The following is a 19326-nucleotide window of genomic DNA, read 5'->3' on the forward strand; positions in this document are numbered from 1 at the left end:
TGGATCCGAGATTCACCCAGAAAACAGTGAAGTTAGGTGGAAAAATCATAGTCTGGGGTTACTCCCAGTATGAGGGTGTGCGATAGATCAGCAGAGTGGATGACAACATCAATAGTCTAAAACACCAAGAAATCTTAGCTACCTAGCATGGATGCAGTTCTTCAAGCTCATGGAAGACATACAAGATATTAAAGTTGGATCTCTCAGCATCACTACTTAATTTGCTGACATATTTTTGTATTTGGAGTAAATTTGTTCAATTTCTGTATAGGCGACAGAACTTTTGTCTTGCCAAAATTTGACTTTTCTGTCTTGATTAAATGATAAATCTTTTTTTCAGTGAAAGAAATTTATTTCAGTGCAATGAACACCATTTTGGAGGGTTTTAGCTATTCATTTGAGCCATTTCTAACACCAATTGTTTAATTAAAAGTCAGGTTAATAGCAGGTGTTACTGCAAAATAGATAAGCAACAAGACTTTTGTCAGGGACAAACACTAATGACTTTATTTTATTTGACATGTTTGCATTTATGAGGGAAAAGCGTGGTTATGGATGTGACACCTCTCTGCTATGGATGTGACAGATGTGAAATTGACACTTGTGTGACTTTGGTAAATCAAATATAATTGTTTGAAAACATTGGCAGAGACATTTCAGAGTATTTTAAAGTACTGCAGTGTTGACTCTAGGATTTTTTCCAGCTGTGGTGGCAGGCCTTTTACACAGATCTTTCAACTACCTGGTGTTATTTCAGTAAATATCCAGAAAATTTCTGAAATAACCTTACCGGTAAATTAAAAAAAAAAAAGCGCTGTACACACAGGCAGCTTACAGGACGTTACGGAATTTTTCCGGAAAAGACCATTTACACATCCATTCCAAAATATCTAAATTCTGACATCATTAACAAGAAATAACCTCTAAACGGCTGCGCTTGGATTTGTAAACATTTGACTACATTACAAACTCTGTGGATGGATCAGTATTGTGAACAACTTCAATGAAAACAAAGGAGGAACACTTTCACGTGTCGAGATGTACGTAATATGTGTGTGTGCTGGCGCTCACCGGCTGCTTCACGTGCACAGACTGCACATGCCTCAGTTATTGAGGTAAACAAACAACGGCTTATAAGCATTTTATCGATAATTTTTTACACAGTGGGCATTAAGAAGGAAAATAGAAATGTTATCTGACTAACATCTAGCAGCTAAATGTGTCTGGAAAAATATTCAAAGGCTTTTATTTTCATAAACGGCGCAGATGTGAAAGAGTCTGAGTGTTCTGATTGGCTAAAGTAGACGTCTCACGTCAGCACGTTCTAGATGTCAATGCGCTCTTTCCGGCAATCTTCCTTCTGCGTTCACACAGCGCAGCATTCCGGCAAATTACCAGTAATGCTACAACTTCTCTTTCCGGAAAATAGCCAAAACGAATTTACCGGTATTTTCAAAAAGGACCTGTTCACACATACAGACCTTTCCGGAAAATTTGCGGTAATGCGAATCTCTTTGCTTGAGCGCCAATGTTCTCTGTTCATGCACAAAACTTCTTGCACTTGTTGCAGTAAAGTAAAACGGCTATAAACTCCAGCAAGATAAAGTCATTGTATGCAGAGCCATAGACTTTTATTCATAAATTTATATTTATTTATCATCTATCACCTTAAAGGGTTAAACAAATAATGCACAGCACTACTACGATTACAAAAAGGTGTGCACTGTTAAATTTCACTTACCTTTCAATACGTTTTGGTGCGATTTTATAACCCACTATTAAAAAAAAGAAGGACTGAATGCTTTGAATGAGAAGCTGTAATGTAGCCGTGGTGGGAATGAATTTTGGTGTGGCGCCCCACCATGGAAGAATGAATGTAGCTGAAACCATGTACTGTGAAATACTTTCTGGTTATTTTTTTCATGGCAAGGGTGACATTTGCTCTTATTGTACACAACGTAAACAGATTTTCCTACCTGTGACTGTAGCGAACAGCAATGATAAGCCCCAACTGTAGAGAAAACACAAATAGGAAAGGACGTTAAAGAGCCCCTATTATGGGTTTTTGAAAATGAACACGGTAACACAGCACTAAGTGAATGAAAACACCCAGCTGAGGTTTAAATCTGAAAGTGCAGCATGTTTAAAACTATTGATTATTTAACGAAATAGTCGACCCAAGAAGATGGTGCTCTAGTTTGGTCACTAATGGAAAGTGGATGTGACCTAGTGGTCATGTTTAGTACTGCGGCCAAACAAAATCTTACTGAAAGCTCATCTTTTGAGATATCAACTTCAAATTTGGAATATAATTTGTTTAGATAATAAGCTTTGACTTTGTTAATTTTAGGCTAAAACTGATTTTGTAAGATACATATTTTATGTATTCTAATATATATCTTATTATTTTTTGTAAACATAAAGACGCATAACTTTTGTTTTGTTTTTGAACTTTTTTTAATTTCAGCTACAATCTGATATCTGCCTTCTTTAAAATGCGAGTAAGCTTAAATCTGTGCACCTAAGCATTAAAGGAGCAGTAGGTGATCTTTCACAATCAGGGCCGGAGTGGGACTCCTTTTCAGCCCTGAAGTTTCAAGCCTCAGACCGGCCCACCACAGTTCACGACTGACTATATTAAAATAAGGTCATTTCCAAATCAGTTTCTAATGACACTATCACGTCTTTTTTTGAGAAAACAGCTGCTTTAGAACTTCAAATGTTCAACAACCCTAACAGTATTATATGTCTCAACAATAAATATGAAAAAAATCAATTACTTTGACGAAGATCGAACCCGGGTCAGCGACGTCGTAACCTAACGTGCTAACCGCTGGACCACAATCTATAAATAGAATTGTGACTCATCTGGCTTATTAACCTGCAGACTGCATCTTGCTCACGAAGCTGCAAGAAAATAGATTAAAAGAGCAGAGCTGCGGTAAAATAATGAATAAAAAGGCTGTGGTCAAGTAAATAAATAAATAAATTTTAAAAATGTGACTGCTGAGAGCAACAGATTCTGGAGCTAGGGAAACCGGCCCTCGCGGCCAAAAAACAGACCGGCCCACCGGGAATTCTCCTGATTAGCCATACCGGGCCTGTCCACAATGCTAACAGCTTAGCATAAATCTCTGAATCACAGTCCCTCCCCTGCCGTCTAGAGCCACGCCTCCTTAAACACGAGCACACCAAAAGAATCCTCTCTCATGTGTTAAAAGCGACTAGTGCTTGCACAGCGGCGTGCAAGCCAAACTGACATGCTATTTCAGAGTGAATATTTAGAGTTGCATGGTAAACAATATAGGGAGAGACTAAGCGGAATAACGGTATTTACTTGTGTTTTGTTGTTAAACTAATTAAAATCTACAATATCGATGCTGTAAAAGGACCTTATGAAACTGAAAATAGTCTTATCAACCTTTAATCAGAAGATTTTAGTGGCTGAACAACACTTCTGTGAAGATTTAACCCATTTGTAACAACAACATCTAACGTTACATCAGCTTTGCGTGAAGCTAAAACTGTTTTAAAACAGAACATTACCTGTCTGAGAGAAATCCTTCAGAAATTGTGTCATCCTGTCTCCATCGTGCAAAGGAAACTCCAATATTGATTCAGGTTTTTAAAAAGTTTTGATTCAGCAGGTTTTTACTGATCGTGCGCTCTTTCTCCCTCTCTCGTGAACGCGCAGCACAAACGACGGTCGGCGGAGCTGTGTACAAAAGGCTGCGAAGTTGTTCAAATCTGTATTTGCTGACAGACAGATTGGGCTACTTATCGGAATTATGAGAGATGTCGGTCCGACTCTATTTAATTGGATGAACATTTTTTAGTTTTACGCCTTACCCAAAATATAAAAATACATATAAACACATTTAGATCATTTACTGTAATCATTACTATTAGACTGTGAAGAGACTTTCAACCAGCACAACAAAAAAAGCTTCTGAAGACCATCACCTACTGCACCTTTAAAGATAGGCATTTATTTTCATATCTATGTTTTAAGAGTGAGGGTGACATTTTAAGTACACTCATATTAATTTTCATACACACAGCATATTTGTGTAGGATGATGTACAGTACACAATGTAGCAAATCTCCGCTGCCTGATCGCTTGAATTGCAAAATGCAATTTGCAGTATATTATCTGACAGCCATTAAGATATTATAATATATAAAGGTCAGCATTACGATTTTCTCAAGCGCTGCTTTGTGAAAAACACCATACAAATACATTTGACAACACTTAAAGGAAGATGAGTGTGGTCTGACCGCAGATCCACCCACTTTCACTGGATGGAAAAAGCTTCACTTTTATGTTTTACACATGATAGAATGTTCGAACAATATATGAGAGAGTAATCTTATATTTTGAATAGATAAGTAATGACCTAATTAAGTCTGAACTCACATCTGATCTATAAGAATGATAGCATGCTTTTGTTAAATAACACAAATATTAATTATAATTGAAAACTAAAATAAAAAACACAAATATTTGATGAACAACGTAATAATAAGTATATAATATGCAATATAAACTGAAGTGCTAAAATGACTAAAACAGAAATTAAAATGTAAATAAAATAGAAATGTTAAAACAAATCTTAATAAAACGACATATAATAAAACACAAATACTAGATGTAAAACATTATAATATATAATTTAAGCTAAAATGCTAAACTTACTAAAACATTTACTTAAAATCAAAATATTAAAACAAAATGAATGAAAATAACAAAAGAAAATACAAATTTGCTAAATAAAAAATTATTAAAACTTATATTGAAATTGTAATTGTAAAATTAAGCTAAAATAAGAAACACAAATACTAAATGAACAACGTAATGAAATGTATATAATATTAACTGAAGTGCTAAAATTTCTAAATCTAAAATAAAAATTTGAGTAAAATAGAAATATTAAAACAAAAACTTCATAAAATGGCATAATAAAACATAATAATACCAGAATTACTTAATAACAAACTTAATATTAGCATATAATATATAACATTTATTAAACTTAATACATAATACAAGCTGATGTCCTAAAAAAATGACTTCATTAAAAACCCATATTTGCATTCATTTTGTTTTAATATTTCAATTTAAGTAAATATTGGCAGCTAGTTCTCTGCAACTCCCACTTGGTCGCCCACTGAAGCTAAGCAGGGCTGTGCCCGGTCAATACCTGGATGGGAGACCACATGGGAAAGCTAGGTTGCTGCGGGAAGTGGTGTTAGTGAGGCCAGCAGGGGGCGCCCAACCTGCGGTCTGTGTGGGTCCTAATGCCCCAGTATAGTGACGAGGATGCTATACTGCTCAGTGAGCGCCGTCTTTCGGATGGGAGTTAAATCGAGGTCCTGACTCTCTGTGGTCATTAAAAATCCCATGATGTTCTTTGTAAAAGAGTAGGGGTTTAACCCCGGCATCCTGGCTAAATCTGCCACCTGGCCTCTGTCCATCATGGCCTCCTAACCCTCCCCATATCATAATTGGCTTCATCACTCTCTCTCCTCTCCACCAATAAGCTGTTGTGTGGTGTGCGGTCTGGTGCAAAGTGGCTGCCGTCGCGTCATCCAGGTGGATGCTGCACACTGGCGCTGAATGAGGAGATTCCCCCCATTGTGTAAAGCGCTTTGAGTGCCCAGAAAAGCGCTATATAAATGTAAAAAATTATTATTATTATTATTATTATTATTTTAGTAAGTTTAGCACTTTAGCTTATATTATATGCAAGCTAAATTGCTAAAGTTACTAAAACATTTACTTAAAATATTAAATATTTTACTTGAAATATTGAAACAAAATGAATGTAGATAAGAAAATACAAAGTTGCTAAATAAATTATTATTAAAACCTATATTGAAATTGTAATTGTAAACTAAATAAACACAAATACTAGATTAACAACAAGATGAAATGTACAAATATTAACTGAAGCACTAAAATGTCTAAATCTGATATTAAAATTGGAATAAAATAGAAATATTAAAACAAAAACTTCATAAAATGGCATAATAAAACATAATAATACTAGATGTAAAACTTAATATGAGCATATAATATATAAAACTTAATATATAATACAAGCTCATGTCCTAAAAATGACTTCATTAAAAACACAAATACTAGATAAACAAAAAAGTAAATGACTAAAAGTAAAAATATTAAAACTAAAATGAATATAAATAACAGAATTGCTTAATACATAATTATTTAAAAACATACTGTACTTATATTAAAATTCAACTGAAAAATAAAAGCTAATTCAGATGAGTGCTTTAATAGTATTTAAATCCTGTGGTAGAAATAATCATATGTCTCCCTCTTGTGGTACAGCAGAATCTTCACACCAAACTACACAGAAGTGATTGTGTTTTCATATGAATTTTCCTGGTGACTGTATTTTGAGTGCAGCTGTGCTAACTGTATGTTTGTATACTGTACCTTCATAGCAGCCATGGCTTGTACGGTGAGGCCGAGACGGGTTGGTGTCAGAGCCGCCAGCATTGCATTAAATCGATTACCTCTAAGAGCAGGAGACGAGTACAAACCATCTGCTGACACTGAGCCAAACCTGACAATAACACACAAAACACAAATACAATAATCAGATGCACACATACAGTTGAGGTCAAAATTATTAGTTGAATTTTATGTGATTTTTTTATTTTTATATTTTCATTTTCAAATGTTTCCCAAACTATGTTTAACAGAGCAAGGAATTTTTCACAGTATTTCCTATAATATATTTTCATATTTGTTTTATTTCTGCTAGAATTAAAGCAGTTTTTAATAAATAATAAAAAAAAAACATTTTAAGGTCAATATTATCAGCCCCCTTAAGCAATATTTGTTTTTGTCTACAGAACATACTGTACCACTGTTATACAATGACTTGCCTAATTACCCTAACTTGCCCAACTAACTTAGTTACGTGTTTAAATGTCACTTCAAGTTGAATACTAGTATCCTGAAAAATATCTAGTGAAATATTATTTACTGTCATCATGGCAAATATGAAATAAATCAGCTATTAGAAATGAGTTATTAAAACTATTATGTTTAGAAATGTGTTGAAACAATCTTCTCTCCGTTAAAATGAAATTGGGGTAAGAAATATACAGGCGGGCTAATAATTCAGGGGGGCTAATAATTATGACTTCAACTACATATAATATCTTTGTGTTTTAATAATGACAAATACCAAGGCAGTCTTTTGATGATAAGCTTTTAAATACATATTAATAAATAATAAATAAACCTTAAAATAAGCATTCAAATAAGAATTGAAAAAAATATGCATGTCTATATTTACACTACCGGTCAAAAGCTTGGGTTAGTTAGGAATTTTAAATGTTTTAAAATAAGCTTCTCCTGCTCACCAAGGCTGCATTTGTTAAATCAAAAATACAGTACAAATTGTTAAATTGTAAAATGTTATTGCACTGTAAAATAACTGTTCAAAAGTAATTTGTCATTTAATTGAATAATTTATTCTAGTGATTTTAAAGATGAATTTTCAGCTTCATTACTCCAGCCTTCAGTCACTTGCTCCTTCAGAAATCACTTTAATAATAATAATAATAATTATTATTATTATTATTATTATTATTATTATTAATGGTAATAGTAATAAAGGCAATAATGACTGGAGTAATAATTTCATTTGAAACTACATACAATAAGAATGCAGGTATTTAAAATTTGAATTAATTTAATTTTAAGGTATTTTAATTTTAAGTATTTAACAATTTTAAATTTTTTTTACATTTAATAAACGGCGCCTTGATAAACAATATATATATAACAAAGTGTATATATTTACATTATATTATACTATAGATATACTATGTATGATGAAATTGATATGTCTTATTTAAATAATTTAATTATTTAAAATATATAATTAAAATTAATAATACTATAATACTAGTAACAGTACTAATAATAATAATCATCATAAAGAATATGGTGAATGTGGTGATGAAGATGATGATGATGACAATAATAATTAAAAAAATTATTATTATTACGATTAAATTTAGTTTCCATAACTTTCCAGTCATTCAAAATGAATAGATATAAATAAATATTTACATATTTTATAACATAAAAGTAGTGAATAGTAAATATTTATTATATTATATTAAATTATGTTATATTATGTTATATTATATTATATTATATTATATTATATTATATTATATTATATTATATTATATTATATTATATTATATTATATTATATTATATTATTTTATTTTATATGTACACACGCTACTCCAAATAAAAGAATGAATGAACAAATTTTATTAACAATTTTATAGTACATATAAAATATATATTATACATATACTACTATATACTACTATATATATATTTAATTCCAGACAAACAAACTGTATTTGTATTGTCACAGTTTTACAGTCTATCTAAGGAGGAAAAATTGTTAGGATATTCATATAAATATTTAATTAATTTCCATGAATTTCCCAGGTTTGCAAACTCTTTTTTTAATCTGACATTTTGTAAATCATGACACTTTATAAATAGAGTTTCATTCATGTTTCTTGTTTACGTTTTTAACTTCTAGGGTTCATGATGCCTCCTCTACAAACTACAACAATTCTGTACATTAACTCACTTTCCCAGGAGATTTTCCCTTGGTATCCGAACATTATCAAAAATCAAAATGCCATTATCAACTCCATGCAGACCTGTGTAAAACACAGACGTACAGATTAGAAAAGTCAAAGGTTATACAAAGTAAGGCTATATTGCAAAATAATGTTACTGTATTGCAGCACCTTCCTTGTGCTTCATATCAGAGACGGTCACTCCAGGCCACATGACTCCGTTCTCATCGCGGATTGGTACAACAAAGCAATGAGGACCTGAGAGAGACAACTTATCAATAAATTGCATAATACGAGGCATTATTTATAAAGCGTAAATTAAACAAACATTATAATACATCATACTTGTATTGTTAAAGATGCAATAGATGCAATTTCACACAATTGATGACACCTCAAAAACCACCACCACACCTATTAAACATTGCAAAATTCCAGAAGATATAACTTAATAAAAAATAAATTGTTATAATGATGTAAAGCAGTGGTTCTCAACTGGTTTGACCATGGGACCCACAATTCTACATGGTCATCAACCCGCGACCCAAATTTTTAGGAACTATGATTTTAGGAATTATAATAATTTGTATTTATTTGTTAACATACACAAGTAGTGACAGGCAAATCATAAGAAAATTACCAAGACTTACAAATAAACAATATTTTTATTATTGTAATTTAACATAATGGGCCCTATCATACACCCAGCGCAGTGTGGCGCAAGACGTGACGCAGTAGTCTTTTGGTAGTTTCAGCTTGGCGCAAGAGTCGTTTTGAGGCGTTGCGCTACACTGTTTAAATAGCAAATGCATTAGCGCTCATTTGTGCGCCCATAGGCGTTATGGTCTAAAAAGAAAGGCGTTCTGAGGCGCACTGCTGGCGCGTCGCTATTTTTTTTCATTAGACCAAAACAAACCCGGTCTAAACTCCGGCGCAGAGTTGTGCCTCCCTTACACACTGCTTAATACTCACAAGAGAGCAATAGGCAAATATCTTTACATATGAAAAAATGTATATATTAAGGATATATATAGTATATAATAAGAATAGATATAGGATATAAATATAAAGGATTAAAATATTACAAAACATATTATTTTCTAGCCTACATAAATATAAAAAATCACTGCTTTTATGTCTTCTTCTCGGGAGGCTTTTTCAGTTTATTCTTAAAAATTAGCTTTTGTATAATGTTATTATTATTAGCAGTATTATTTATTATATCCATATTTATATTTGTTTTATTAAAAACAAGCTTAGATTTGCCCACCTGTCAGGTTTTAGACCATATGGGGCACAACATGTGTTTTAGGATATAAATCAGGTTTTTGAGCACATTTTGTTATTATTATTCATTTATTCGTTTGCTGGAAATTAGAACTGAATTTAGAAATAGTTTTAAACGAATATTTGCGCTCAACAAACGCAATTAATTATTTTTAGACTAATTGATGTCTGTGCATAAAGGTTTACCTATCCAAGAGCGAAAGTGAAAGTAGTTCCATTATCTCTCATTCTCATGCAGTAGATGCTCTGTTTAACAGTTTTCTGTTAAAAAACTGTTAACTGTTGACTGTTTGCTTGTGAAATGCTCATTTTTTTCACTTAGACTTACTTTACGTCCTGTAAATAGTGAATGCGCTCTTGGCGCGACGCAGCTGACTCTTAAAGGTAATGGGAGATGAGACTCTAATTGGTTTATTCTCAAAACACACCAATAACTCATTAAGAGAATAAACTCAACCCTTTTAGACCATGCGGCATGAGGCAAAGCAGATTTTCCCGTCCTTAAATTAGCAAAAACACGTCCCGACACGCCCTGAAAGCGTTTGCGCCCAGCGTTTTGCGCTCTGCGCATGGACCGTCAAAATAGAGCCCAATGTCTCAAATTAAGTAAAAACGGCAAATGTTTGGTTTTAGAAGCCTTTTTTGTCATCAATATATGTAAATCCACACTTTACATATTGGGGGTCGTACTTGCGCTTCGACATATTTGTTGCTATAATTAAATTAAATTTCACATGTCAAACGGTACAGTTGTCGCTCATGCATTTTAAAATAAAAGTCTTGTATAAGCAAAATAAGTTAAAAATTAAGTTGTTTTTTTTACCACACACTCTGCGACCCACTGAAAATGTTCCCGCAACCCACCAGTTGAGAAACACTAATGTAAAGGGTCTTAGTCAAAGAATTTTCATCAGTCTTACCCTGAGATTCTCCATTAATAATGAGCTGAGCAAATACAGCAGCAAAGTTTCCTTTCATTGCGTTCCCGATATACATTTTGTGAGCGTCTTCAGAAGGTGTGTGGATAATAAACTCCTGCAAAACAATGATCCGAATCATTCAAACATTTCAACAAAGTGTCTGTTTTACAGTAATCCAAGTATGTGTGTATTCATGCAGGTTACGTACATTTTTGACTTCTAATGAAAAAAATTTATTATATTATGAAATATGAATATGTTATGAAATTCATTCATTCATTCATTTTCTTGTCGGCTTATCCAGCAAGTTTTTACGCAGCGGATGCTCTTCCAGCCGTAACCCATCTCTGGGAAAATGTTATGAAATATGAAAATCAAATATATTAACATTTATAAAACTTTGCCACTATTTCCCCTTATTGGAGTTTAAATAAAAATATATTTGTGTCATTCAGTTTAAGCCAATTTTTTTAGCTAGGTATTAGAATGTGTCCTATTCAACAACAAAATGAAGCAAAATATATTGACTTGTTTATAATGACTATAATTAATAAATTGAATGTATATACATTTTTTCAGGGGCTGCACGGTGGCACAGTGGGTAGCACAATCACCTCATAGCAAGAAGGTCGCTGGTTCGAGCCCCGGCTGGGTCAGCTGGAATTTCTGTGTGGAGTTTGCATGTTCACGTGTTACTTGTGGGTTTCCCCCACAAGTCCAAAAACGTGTGGTATAGGTAAATTGCGTAAGCTAATTTGTCCGTAAAGTGTGTGTGTGAATGAGTATGTATGGATGTTTCCCAGCGATGGGTTGCAGCTAGAAGGGCATGCGCATGTAAAACATGTGCTGGATAAGTTGGCGATTCATTTTGTGACCCTAGATTATTAAAGGGACTAAGCCGAAAAGAAAATGAATAAATGATTGAATAAATGAAATTTTTTCAGACACATTCAGAACATTTTTTGATTACATATTAATTTGCAAACACCACAGTCATTCATTCATTCATTTTGCTTCAGCTTAAGCTGGATCTATACTTTTACCTGGCGCCGCATTGCACACCTCCGTTGACTGCGTACGCATCTCACAAAACGGACAAGGCTTTTATACTTGATGTGTTCCCTGTTATGATATTTTTTATAACAACAAAGGGGCGGTCAAAAGAAACTGACCGTAAAGTCAGACGGATAAACAGAGAAGTAGGAAGTTTCCGGAACTACGTCACATCATTAATATCATTCAATATTTGAAAACTAACTATTTTAATGATTATAAGAATTTTTATAACCATTACCGATTTTTTAATCAAACTTTGATGCATCACTTGCTTTTGTTCATATCTCAGACAGTTCTACCTATAAAAGTTTATTCAAATATTAATTACAAAAGAACATGGTTTGCTCTGAAAATATTTTTTTATTATGGCAAGAATAAAAGCATAAAAAAGTACACTTACTAAAAAAATGCAGATTTTATTTTTTAGATTTAGCCCACTCCACAATTCACACATTACAGTCTGGCTAGTTTCTGTCCTATACTTATGCTCAAAAGGCAATAATATTCCAACATTCCTGATCATTATCACCTATAAAGCCTAGAAAAACAGGCCATCAGTATATTGTAAACCGATAGGTTCAAATGTTCCTTTCCAGATATAAGAAATAATTTGTTCCTTAATTTTAGTTTTGGAACGGTTCAATTGTTTTAAATTCAAAATTGTAATATATACATCAGTGTAAAAACTATGAATGGGGGAAAAACATATTCTGTAATTGTTTATTAAAACCACATGGGTCTCCATTTTTGCCATGGCCCTTCTTTTTGGCTTTAACAAACTTATTATCCCTCAAGTTTTTCTAAACTTTTTTAACAAAAACTTTTCTCCTTTCACGCGGCTATTGCGATTTCTAGCCAAGAATTATTGATCATCAGGTTATCACTATGATAATGGATCATAAAGATGTGTGTACAGTCGTACATGTTCAGACAAAATCTCATAAAAGTGTTTCATATTCAACTAAAATCAAAGGCGGCGCCATGCGCACTGTTCGTTCGAGTCTCTGCAAACACCGCAATGATGTCACATTTGCCCCGCATGCTCAAGCAAACTAGCGGACGCATCGAGTATAAACCAGGCTTTAGTCTCTGATTTATCAGAGGTCGCCACAGCGGAAGGAACCACCAACTTTGAAATGTTGAAGAAAGCGAAGCAGCCAGAGGAAACCTATGCCAACACGGGGAGAACATGCAAACTCCACACAGAAATGCCAACTGGCATAGCCGGAACTCAAACCAGCGACATTCTTGCTGTGAGGTGACAGTGCTAACCACTGAGCCACCATGTCTTCCTAACCATCACAGTGTGGCCCAAAATTACTCATTATCATTTTAAATCTTTATACCCTCACTGTAAAAAAAACAAAAAAACAAAGCTGACTCAACTTAAAATTTTAAGGCAACAAACTTCAGGACACTTTTGACCACTCAAAAATGTCCTGAGGTTTGTTGCTTTAAAATTTTTAAAACAATTTTTAAATTGTTTTTTTAAAACAAAAAAACAATTTTTGTGTGATCACTTTTTTATATAATGTAATATGTAGAGGTCAGAAAAAGAATTAGTATATTGTGTAATTTTTATAATTCATTCGTTCATTTTCTTTTCGGCTTAGTCCGTTTATTAATCCGGGGTCGCCACAGCGGAATGAACCGCCAACTTATCCAGCACGTTTTTACGCAGTGGATGCCCTTCCAGCCGCAACCCATCTCTGGAAAACATCCACACACACTCATTCACACACACACTACACATATAGTAAGTAGACTTTGGATGTACCTGTGTGGCCTGATCATATCGGGCCTCGGTGATAATGCCTCGAACGTTGCTGCCGTGACCTCTCTCAGTCATAGCAAACATCCCCGTGAACTGTAACTCCTGCAATTAAACGCAGCCAAAAAGACGTTGCATTGGCACTAAATCAATATCTGCACTGAAAGAAATCTTGGGTGCCACACAATCGAATTGTTTTGGGACAACATAAAGGGATTAAGTTGACTTATTAGTTAAAACAAATTGAAGTGGACTGAACATAAAATAATGAAGTTGTCACCGTTCTGTTGTTTCAGCTCATTTAAATAAGTAGCTTAAACAAGTTGCAAACATACATTTTTGAGTGTGCAGCTAAATAAACAACACATGTGCAAACTCAAAAAACTGTGCAGGACTTTGACTGGCAAACATGTGCGGTGTATAAAGTCTGGAGTGCACAGAATTTATCCATGACTTACTGAAACAGGGAGATAAAACTTGATCTTCTGCTCTGGACTGCCCAGATTATTGACAGCACCTCCGTACAGTCCACACACAACACCGAGCTGAGGGAGACACACAGCACTGAAGTAATGCTCCACCGTCATGTGGAATAAATGCAAATAAATATGTGGCATCATGCATGCTAACAATGCAAATGAGCCTGAGAAACAGCTCCAAATCTAAACAACAGCAGGAAATACAGTTAAAAATGCTGCTGGTTTTAATGAGGCAAACCTTGACCCCCGTGTTCATGTCGGCAGCGCAGACGACTTCTGTGATGCTCATACTCTTGTTTATGAAGCCTTTTTGCTTCTCCTTTAGCTAAACAAAAGACAAGTTGCTTTAAAATGTGTATTGCATTAACCAAAATACTGCATACATGTGCTTTTATGAACACCGTATTGTGTGTAAATACCCATTTTTACAGTATGCAATGCTAATAAGACACTATTTGGTTTACTTGCATGATGTATCATCCTTTAAAATGCTCATGCTAGTTCAGTGCATTACCTTGATTTTACAATTTTGATCTTAAATATCTACAGAATTAGTACAGTCAATGCTGAGATTAGCATTAACTTAAAAATTAAATGCAATTGAGCCTTTTTACAGTACTATATGTGTACTTGACATGTGCTTACCAAAGAAAACACTAGATTATATATGGTAACTACATAGGTTTGAGGATAGTATAAGGGAAGTAGCTAGTTATTACTATGATAAGTACATAATATGTACATGAGAGACCATAAATTATGTAGAAATATTGACTATTGTTATAGTATGTAGGTCTCAAACCGGATTCCTGGAGGGCCGCAGCTCTGCACAGTTTTGCTCTAACCCTAATCAAACACACCTGATCCAACTAATAAATGTATTCAAGACTACTAGAGACTATTAAGCCGGTGTGAGTTGGAGCAGGTTGGAGCTAAACTAAGCAGAGCTGTGGCCTTCCAGGAATTGAGTTTGAAACCACTGTTATTATAGTTTATGCTAACTTGCGTAAATAACTCATGGTAACAAATAAAACCTTATATGTATCATGTTAAAACCAAAAATGATTAAACTAACAAAGTTAAGCCTTGACATACAATGCAAAATTAGCTTTAGTGCTATGCTAATAAATAAAAGCAGTACTGTTTTTACCATATGGCATCATAACATTACCATTGTAAATCCATAGGATAATATAGTATAATGGACACATGTAAAAGACATTATCTGTCCATAAATTATGTAAAAGTATTGTTTATTGTTATAGTAGTTAGTTCATGCTAACTTGCGTAATTAACTCACGGTAACAAATAAAACCTACATAGGTTAAAGGGTAGTAAAAGGGAGGTAGCTAGTTATTACTCTGATAAGTACATAATAATATGTACATGAGAGATTATAAATGATGTAGAAATATTGATTATTGTTATAGTAGTTCATGCTAACATGCGTAATTAGCCAATGGTAACAAATAAAATCGTATATGTATCATGTTAAAGTCAAAATGAGTACCTCACAAAGTTAAGCCTTGACCTACAATGCAAAATTAACTAGTGCTATGCTAATAAACAAAAGTACTACTATTTTTACCATATGGCACCATAAATTTACCATAGTAAATGTATAGTAGTTTTTGAATGTGTAATGGAGACATGTAAAGGACATTATCTGTCTTGTGTACCAGGTTTTTAAGATGTTCTTTCATGACTGGCATTAACGAAATTAATAAATACAACTGAACCTTTTTTACAGTACCATATGTGTATTTACCATGTACTAACCAAAGAAAACACTGGATTATATATGGTGAATACATACGTTTAAGGGTAGTATAGGAGAAGTAGCTAGTTATTACTATGATAAGTACATAATATGTATATGAGAGACCATAAATGATGTAGAAATATTGTTTATTGTTATAGTAGTTCATGCTAACTTGCGTAATTAGCCAATGGTAAAATCGTATATGTATCATGTTAAAACCAAAATGAATAACTAACAAAGTTAAGCCTTGATGTACGATGCAAAATTAACTTTAGTGCTATGCTAATAAACAACAGTACTACTACTTTTATTACCATATGGCATCATAACTTTACCATAGTAAATCCATAGAGGTTTTTGAATGTGTAATGGAGACATGTAAAAGACATTTTCTGTACATAAATTATGTAAAAGTATTGTTTATTGTTATACTAGTTCATGCTAACTTGCGTAATTAACCTATGGTAACAAAAAAAAACTTTTATGTATCATGTTGAAACCAAAATGTAATAACTTGCAAAGTTTAGCCTTTTATCTGTAGAGCTATGCTAATAAATAAAAGCACTAACATTACGGTTTTTACGATATGGCACCATAACTTTACCATAGTAAATCCATAGTAGTTTGTGAATGTGTACTAGAGACATGTAGAGGACATTATCTGTCGTGTGTACCTGGTTTTTAAGATGTTCCTTCATGACTGGCTGTCTTAAGATGTGATAGAGTCTGTCTGCAGTCAGATCTCTGTTCTGATCCAGAGTCCGTTCATAACTGCACGAGAAGAAAACAACGAGCTCTTGTTAATTCAAATAAATTGATATTTCAAAGCTATTATAAACCTTCTCCAGAAAGTGAAAAGCCTCCATCTGGAGTCTGGGAAAGCAAGTGAGGGTATATTTCATTCAAGTTCACTCATTTAACGAAACGGTTTACCCACCAGCTGGACTGAAACAGTTCACTCTTTGAAATCGCGTCGCGAAAAGCATCTTTAATCTCCCAGAACTCCCCATCTAGATATCTGGCGAGGCTGCTGGATGGCATTTGGTCCATGGATGATAACAACATGGCTTGAGTTCCTGGTGATTTCACTTTAACTGTACGGTATGACTGTAACTGTTAGATTTCACTTCCGCGTATGGCTGATGTCACCGCGTTGCGCGGCAACACCGGCCAATGCACTTAATGGATAACTTGCAGAAAGAAACCACTGATGTATCCAGTGGTTAAAATAAATATAGCAGTTTTTAATGATTAAAAAATTATTTTCATGACAGTAAAATAGATGAGGCAGATGATGAGTTGCTAGGTTTACATCGTACAGTTACAAATAAGTATTTTACTACATTACAAAAATATGGAGCACCGAACTAGTCATAAAGGTTTTATTATTATTATTATTATTATTATTATTATTATTATTATTATTATTATTATTTATTTTAAAAAAAAATTTTAATTTCATTCATTTATTCATTCATTAATTTTCTTTTCGGCTTAGTCCCTTTATTATTCTGGGGTCGCCACAGCAGAATGAACCGCCTATTAATATTCTTCTTCTTGTTATTATTATTCATTGTTTCATTTTCTTTTTGGCTTAGTCCCTTTATAAATCCAGTGTCGCCACAGCGAATTAATAAAGGGACTAAGCCAAAAAGAAATGAATTATTATTATTATTATTATTATTATTATTATTATTATTATTATTATTATTATTATTATTATTATTGGGCAGCATGGTGGCGCAGTGGGTAGGCATACTCTCCCCGTGTTGGTGTGTGTTTCCTCGGGTGCTCCTGTTTCCCCCACTTGTCCAAACACATGCAGTATAGGTGAATTTGGTAAGCTAAATTGTCCGTATCTGTGTGAATGAGTGTGTATGGATATTTCCCAGTGATGGGTTGCAGCTGGAAGGGCATCCGCTGCTTAAAATATGTGCTGGATAAGTTGGTTCATTCCGCTGTGGTGACCCCAGATTAATAAAGGGACTAAGCCGAAAAGAAATTAATGAATGAATTAATATAATTACCATTATTGCTGTTGTTATTATTATTATTATTGTCATTTATTCATTTCCCTTCAATTTAGTCCCTTTATAACTGAGTTATAAAGTGCAGTTATAGAAAAACTATGGTGATATTAAGATGGATGTACTGTGAACATTATATACATGTTGTATTTACTGTGAATACAGATTTACAATACATGAATATATGTACAAGTTGCTATTCCTAATCAGAAATATGCAGCTAGATATGAACATAATTACAAATGTATATGTACCGTGGGTGTGTACAGTTCAACATGAATTAGTCCCCTGATAAATAGGGACTAAGCCGAAGAAAAATGAATGAATGAAATCATTTTGACCCAGTCGTTGGCTATTCCTTAAAATATATGTACTCATGTGACTTAGACTGGTTTTGTGGTCCAAAAGTCTTGTCGTCTATTCAAGTTTTAGGAACAGCAAATAATAAATTGACTTCTAATTGATCATTTGGTATCAGAAGTGGCTCATATGAAAGGGAAAGGCCTCTAGATTACGCTTATTTGACCACAATAAAATATGATCATGCCTTGATTTTGAATTATTTAATTAGGACAGTAAGGTCTGAACAGAAATAAAGTCCAGTAGAATATGAAGTCATGCTGCAGTGGAAACAGAATGAATATTGTGTCTGACCCCATCATGAGCTTGGAGGACTGCATCCATACATCTCTGCAATGACTCAAATCACTGATTAATAAAGTCATCTGGAATGCCAAAGAATGTGTTCCTGCAGGACTCCCAGAGTTCATCAAGATTCTTTAGATTAATCTCCAACGCCTCCTCCTTCATCTTACCCCAGACATGCTCAATAATGTTCATGCCTGGTGGTGACTGGGCTGGCCAATCATGGAGCACCTTGACCTTTCAGGAGCTTTGATGTGGAGGCTGTAGTATGAGAAGGAGCGCTATCCTGCTGAAGAATTTGCCCTCTCCTGTGGTTTGTAATGTAATGGGCAGCACAAATGTCTTGATCCATCCACTCTGCTGATCTCTCGCACTTAAAGAGCCCATATTATACATGAAATAGGGTCATATCTTGGTTGTAAGGGTCTCCAACAACAGTCTAATATGCATGCAAGGTCAAAAAACACTTTCATGGTCTTATAATATGCATTTATTTTTACCTAATTATCCCAGCGACTCCTGTATGAATCGTTCAGTGATTCATTTGTTCCCAAACCCCTCCTTAGCGCGAAGCTAATCTGCGCTGATTGGACCGATGACAGTCTGTCGCGATTGGTCGACTGCCTTCAGTCAGAGAGTGAAATGACCAATAGCTAATCAGCAATTTAAAAAGTAATCACAGTTCATACACGCTCGATAGTGTAGGCGTGGATTTTAGCTGCCACACA

General features: G+C 33.9%; 1 protein-coding gene across 8 annotated transcripts in view; it reads right to left on the reverse strand.

The window, feature by feature from the left end:
* acoxl (acyl-CoA oxidase like) overlaps positions 1 to 17063 on the reverse strand; it is a 354958-nt gene extending 337895 nt beyond the window's left edge. For all 8 annotated transcript variants that reach the window (XR_015506452.1, XR_015506450.1, XR_015506451.1 and 5 more), the window contains exons 1-10: positions 16864 to 17063; positions 16601 to 16697; positions 14403 to 14489; positions 14144 to 14230; positions 13692 to 13790; positions 10859 to 10973; positions 8823 to 8909; positions 8660 to 8732; positions 6461 to 6590; positions 1977 to 2011 (exon numbers count right to left, since the gene is read on the reverse strand). Coding sequence is in view for 3 of the 8 variants with exons in the window: in XM_087279832.1 (XP_087135958.1) it covers positions 1977 to 2011; positions 6461 to 6590; positions 8660 to 8732; positions 8823 to 8909; positions 10859 to 10973; positions 13692 to 13790; positions 14144 to 14230; positions 14403 to 14489; positions 16601 to 16697; positions 16864 to 16991 (938 nt within the window). In the remaining 5 variants the exon portion in view is untranslated. The remainder of the gene's footprint in view (positions 1 to 1976; positions 2012 to 6460; positions 6591 to 8659; positions 8733 to 8822; positions 8910 to 10858; positions 10974 to 13691; positions 13791 to 14143; positions 14231 to 14402; positions 14490 to 16600; positions 16698 to 16863) is intronic.
* Between the last annotated feature and the right edge of the window lie 2263 nt (positions 17064 to 19326).

The sequence above is a fragment of the Danio rerio genome, chromosome 13 (assembly GCF_052040795.2).
Source record: "Danio rerio strain M-AB ecotype USA chromosome 13, GRCz13ab, whole genome shotgun sequence".
Taxonomy (NCBI): Eukaryota; Metazoa; Chordata; class Actinopteri; order Cypriniformes; family Danionidae; genus Danio; species Danio rerio.